At 36.7% G+C, this 6,417-nt stretch overlaps 1 protein-coding gene across 1 annotated transcript; it reads right to left on the reverse strand.

The window, feature by feature from the left end:
- Positions 1-4,549: 4,549 nt before the first annotated feature.
- On the reverse strand, positions 4,550-6,094 carry LOC119545180 (arginine-fifty homeobox-like). The gene is made up of 2 exons (XM_037850751.1): positions 5,579-6,094; positions 4,550-4,951 (listed from the first exon to the last, which is right to left on the reverse strand). The coding sequence occupies exons 1-2, from the start codon at positions 6,092-6,094 to the stop codon at positions 4,550-4,552; spliced, it is 918 nt and encodes a 305-aa protein (XP_037706679.1).
- Between the last annotated feature and the right edge of the window lie 323 nt (positions 6,095-6,417).

Here is a 6,417-nt window from a genome sequence, read left to right on the forward strand (position 1 = left end):
GGTGATAATTACATAACTATACAGCTTTTATCATGTGACCATGTGATTGTGAAAACCTTGTGACTGACATTCCTTTTACCCAGAGTATGGGCAGATGAGTAATAGAATAATGACAAACAATATAAATAATAGGGGGGGATAAGGAATATAGGATGGTTTGGATATTCTTTTTTATTTTTTTTTTTAATTTATTTTTGGAGTAATGAAAAAGTTTAAAAATTGATTGTGGCAAAAAATACACAACTTTATGATGATACTGTGAGCCACTGATTGTATATTTTGGATGGATTATATGGTGTGTGAATATATCTCAATAAAATTGCATTTTTAAAAAACTGCATAGCATTGAGTTCCAATTCTGTTTTATAATTTTAAGTGAAAGAGTCTTGTTGGATACATAGCAAAAAAATTTTTGGTGTGCACTTTGCACTTTTCAAAATATAGTTTGTAAAAGAAAAGCCTGAAATATATTTTGTTTAAACAACGTGCATTTCCTTTATTAGGGTGGCACTGATACAGCTTTTTTTGATCTTTAGACCTGTGATATACAGAAATTCTCATTTGCTCAATTTCTAGAGAAAATCTTGATATGCAAGTTAGGTTTGCATCTAAATAAGATTGTAGCTAATAAGGTTAATCTGTTTTAGAGAACAAGTTCCTTGGGAGCGAGGTCTATGTTTCGGTCATTCTCCTCACCCCCTTGGACCTACCCATGCCATGCCTATAGCAGACAACAACAACAAATATTTGCTCATTTAAAATGCTTTGTCAAATAGATTGCTTATGTGAAGATGGATACTGCTAACCATAAGTGAACCTTATTGTTCGAGCACCTGAATACAGTATGCCATTATTTGACTGATTTGTGTTTAATTAATGGAGATGAGTGGATTACATCTATGAAATCCAAAAACAACTCAATAAGAGATAGCATATGAAACCTGTATAGAAATTTCTCCTGTCTTTATGTGGTGTATGATGAAGTTTCTTAGAGTTAAATACTTCGCTTTCTTTTTTGAAGTTAAAAATCCATCAGTCATTTGTTATCTTATACCAAGTTTCATTTTCATGCAACTTCAAATGAACCATTGTACCAAATGACAACAGGACTTCATAAACTTAGCTAACTTATAAGAGTAAATATCACAAACAAAAAAGGCAACATAATAAGCCTATCTCTTTGAAAGTAGGTTCCCTTAAATACCTGCAAAAACAAGTTAATACTTTCTTCACATATAATGCTAAACTAAAACTTGGAAGAAAGAAACTCAGTTTGTAGCAGTCTTAAAATCACAAGAACCTGTTAAAATAACCTGTTTAATTAAGTATCCTTTTTAAATAAATGTCATTATACAATACTGTGCCATAGACCTCTTTATCCTAATAGCAGGCACTCAGCACACTGAGATTTTACAGAGGTTAGATAGCATAATTGTCCATGTACATAAATTAATCCTGAAAGGTAATTTAATTAAAGTAACACTTCAATTCCAGAATTACTAGACTGAAAGTCTGCCTAATGAGAATACTAGTGCTGATTAAAACTTTGTATCCCCCCAGCACCCTATCATCTACAAAATAGCCATTCAATAAACATTTGTAAGTGGAAGACTTTTTGTGATTAATTCAAAGATGTTAAAAAATATCTTTCTAACTTCTCATTCCAATCTTTGACACTATGATACATAATAAGAGAAGATTTTAGAAAGAATTATAAAGGGTTTATCTTAAAACAAACCTTGCAGCCTTCTGTGCCTGGTACATTGGGCTAGATTATTCGGTTTAATCTTCCAGATAAAAACAACCAAAATGCGAATTCAGTCAAAACATACACATTTATAGATATTCAAAGGCACTGAAGACTTGTCAAGAGAATAAGGAATCATCAGGTCAAAATGTAAGGAAAAGTGGAACCCAGACAATAAATGGGAACACCTGAGCTCCTCAGCCACTTTTGTCCTGAGCACATTTACTGATCTAGGTATATGTCCTTTGGTTTTCTCAGTTTCACCTGCAAGGAGAACATATGTCAAGGTCAAGAGCCGATCCAAGATGAGGAATCAAACAGAAGCCCCAAAGAATACTCTGACTAGAGTATGGGTGTCTCAGAAGTAAATTCACCCCAACCACACCCACCCCACCCCTAGGGCACTGTAGAATATAGGGGGCTGAAAGGTTAAAGGAAAACTATTCCTGAGAACTTGAGGCCAAGCTGGTCCTATGACTGATTAAAGAAGGTTAATTTCCAGGGAACCCAAGTTGCAAACTTGGTTTAAGGTAGTGAGCTGACTGGTGGTGATGCATCAAACACCTGCCAGAAGCAAATGCAAATCATTTCATGAAGAAGACACCCCTCATCCTAGGCTTCAAAGAATCCTCCAAAATATTTTTTTCAAGGATAATAAGTATACCAGGAAACAAAGAATCATGAGCAAGAAATAACTAAAATAAAATATAAAGAAACAGATCTGCAAAGACTTCAGATGTTGGAATTGTCATATACAGATTATATAATAACTAGGCTTTGTTTTTTTCTAACAAATAAAAAGATAGCCCTGAAGGTATCTACAAAGAACAGGTAATTCTAAAAAGAAACCTCAAATACGTGCAAAACAGCAAATAAAAAACTCTGGAAATAAAAAATATAATAATGAAATTTAAATCTCTAAGCATTACTGAAGAATGATTAAATAAAATGAAATACAGTTCATATGAAATTATTCAGTATGTGGCACAAAGAGAAAAAAAGATTGAAATAGTGAAAGAAATGCTAAGAGAAATAGAGAAAGAGTAAGAAAATCTGATATTCATTTAACTGTTTTTCCAGAAGGGAAGCTAAAAAGAGAAGGGTGAAGAGGCAATATTTTAAAATATATAGGCGGACAGTTTTTACAGAACTGATTAAAGACACCAGTCCTCTAATTTGAAAGCTTACCCTTTAAAATCATGAAAGGATGCCTGCTATTACCATTTCTACTCCTCACAGTAGAACTTATTGTTAAGGCTAGAAAAATAAATAAAATGTATAAGGATTGAAATGGAACAAATAAAGTTGTCATTATTTATAGATGATATGATTGTATATGGTAAAATCCTAATGAAAATATAGATAAGTTATTAGAATTAATAAGATTTAGCAAGGTTGCTGGATACAAAGTCAACATTTAAAAATTCAATTTTATTAAGAAAAAGAAAAGACAAGCCACAGACTTGGAGAAAATATTTGCAAAACACATAGCTGACAAAGGACTTGTATCCAAAATATACAAAAAAACTCTTAAAACTCAACAATAAGAAAACAAACAACCCAAATGCAAAATGGGCAAATGATCAGAACAGATCCTTCTCAAAGAAGATAAACAGATGGCAAATAAGCACACGAAAAGACTTTGTCATCAGGGAATCACAAATTAAAACCACAAATTAAAATAACAATAAGATATCACTGTACACCCATTGGAATGGCTAAAATCCAAAACAAGGACTACATCAAATGCTAGAGGAATAAGAGGAAATCTCATTCATTGCTGGTGGAAATGCAAAACAGTACAGTCACCTTAGAAGACAATCTGGCAGTTTCTTTCTTTTTTTTTTTTTTTTTATTTATAACAGCTTTATTTATAATTGTCAAAAATTGCAAGCAACCAAGATGTCCTCTGTGAGTGAACAGATCAACCAACTGTGGTAAATCTATATAATAGAACATCATTCAGCAATAAAAAGAAATGACCTCTCAAGTTATGAAAAGACATGGAGGAACTTTTTAGATAAATATTGCTAAGTGAAAGAAGCCAGTCTAGAAAGACTACATGCTGTAACATTCCAACTATGCAACATTCTGGAAAAGGCAAAACTATAGAAACAGTAAAAACACCAGCAGTTGCCAGGGTTCCAATATGGGAGAAGGGATGAATAGGTGGAGCCCAGGTCATGTTTAGGGCAATGAAACTATTCTGTATGATACTGGAAGGGATATATGACATTATGCATTTGTCAACACCCATAGAAATGTACAACAAAAAATGTAAACTATGGACTTTAGGTAATAATATTCTATCAATATAGGTTCATTAATTGTAACAATGTACCACACTGTGCAGGGAATGGGGGTAGAGAGGTTATATGAGAACTCTGTTCTCTTTCTGCACAATTTTTCTGTAAACCTAAAACTGCTCTAAAAAAAATACTCTGTTAAAAAAAAAAAAAGTGAATGACCCTTAAATGCCCCAGTCTTTATATCACTCCTTTAAAAAGTACAAGATGGTTTTGGGAAGAGGACATTTTGGAGTCTCATTGGCCACTTGAGGAATCAGGAAGGCCTTTCCCCAGGGAGAGTTGTGGGGGCTGATTGTGTGGTGCTGAGCTATACTGGGAAAAATCTCTAGTGTTTACAAGATTACCATGGAAATCAAAGTGACACTGACCCAGATACCTGAGTTAAAAGGTAGACAAAGGAGTGAAGAGAGGCAAGTGCAAGGGGTGAGTAGACAAAGGAGTGAAGAGAGGCAAGAGCAAGGGGTGAGAAGACCCTACTTCTATAAGGCCTATACTATTTGCTATTACTCTGATATAGAAATCCATAGTCCACCATACTGGAGGGGTTCTGGAATTCCAGGCTGTACCTAAGGCGGTAGGCTTCAAAGCCTTGGCTTGTCCCACTGGACGAGGTTCGCTCTGGAGATAGACCTATAGCTGGACTAGCAAAGTTGCTGAGCATGTTATCCTGTCCTCCTGGCTGAGGTCTTGTGGGTGAGCTGAAAGAAGAGCTGGATATCTTGTTCTCATCAGGAAAACTGTACAATTTCAAGATTTGGGATATGTCATAAGCATCAGAGTACAAAGCAGGAACTGAGGCCACAAGCATTTCCAACTCTTGATCTTGCATTTGGGCTTCATTTGTGGGATTCTCAGACAAGTCAGAGTCCTGTGCCCAATTGGAAGGGCCTAATGGCTGAGGTGGAAGGAAGCTATAGGAATGTGAAACCATGATGTAAGAAAGGGATAAGTTTAGCTTTCACATAGAGACAGCATGGAATAAGGAAAATGGAGGCAGAACCAGCTTAAACAAGCCCTGTGGTAAAGGGAAGAAAGAGAGAATCTGCGCCAGCTCCTTATATGGAAAAGTAACGGTGGTTACTGGAATGTAAAGAGATATGAGGTAAAATCACAGGCGGGAACTCCCAGCAGAAAATTTAAACTGAATGAACTCTCTCGGATAGGCTAATCAATTCAAAATCTCAATAATGAGCTAGTTGGCTCTCTCAGATAGACTGTACAAATTGAAATCTCAAAGATGGGCTAGTTAGTTCTCTCGGATAGACTGTAACCTCTGTAGTACCCAGCCAGTGGGGAAACAGGGGAGGGACTTGCGCATTAGGAATAGGAGATAAAAAGTTCGCCATTCTCTTCCTCTGGCGCGCCAGCCTACCATGTTTTTGGCTGTGTGCCCTTTCTTGCAAGATCGTAAATAAATTCTTTTCTCCTCCAGAACTGGCTAAGCATTTTTTGTATAATGCTTGTTTCTAAAAACAGGAAAAAAAGAACAAGGTTTGGTGCTTGCTCTGGATGAGATGGGCACCTTCTCCTTGGCTGGAAGGATCTGGCTTGGTTTCTCTAGTGATCGCGGTTGTTGCTGCTGCTGCTGTTTCCTCAATTTGGATCGCCAGTTCCTGAACCAAATCTTCACTCTTGACTCCTCTATGTTGAGTTTCAAAGCAAGTTCTTTCTGGGTATTTTTATCTGGAAACATGGTCTGGCTGAATAGAGACTCCAATTCTTCATGTTGTTTGTGGGAGAATGAGGTATGGTCATGATGCTTCCTTGAAATAGAGGAACTGCCTTGATCCTGAGGTCCTGAGTACATGCTTGAACCATGCATATTGATAAAACTGTCTGGCTGGGGAGTCTCAAGGGGTATTCTGTTCATCAGGGGTATGGGATCAGCTGGATTCTGTGGTATCATGTTCATGCTGGAATCACCCATGTTGATAAAAGTGTCAGGCTGGGGATTCTCTAGGGCCATTCTGTTCATCAGAGGTCCCAAAATCTGAGATGGAAAGCTGTGATCCACTTGTTCTTGTGGTATCACATTCATGCTAGAATCACACATGTGGATAAAAGAGTGGGGCTGGGAATTCCCAGGGGCCCCTCTGCCTTCTGGGCACCAGTGGGCTCCATTGGTAGGTCTATCATGAATCCCTCAGAAGTGTTCATTTTCAGTCTTGTTTGATGTATCTCTCTCTGGAAATGCAGTTTCTTCAGTGTGTCCTCATGGTGGTCTCTGGCAGTTTCTTATAAAGGTAACTATAGGATTACAGTATGATCCAGCAATTGCACTCCGAGGTATTTACCCAAAAGAACTCAAAACTGATGTTCACACAAAACCCTGCACACAAATGTGTATAGCAGTTTTATTCT

The sequence above is a fragment of the Choloepus didactylus genome, chromosome 10 (assembly GCF_015220235.1).
Source record: "Choloepus didactylus isolate mChoDid1 chromosome 10, mChoDid1.pri, whole genome shotgun sequence".
NCBI lineage: Eukaryota > Metazoa > Chordata > Mammalia > Pilosa > Megalonychidae > Choloepus > Choloepus didactylus.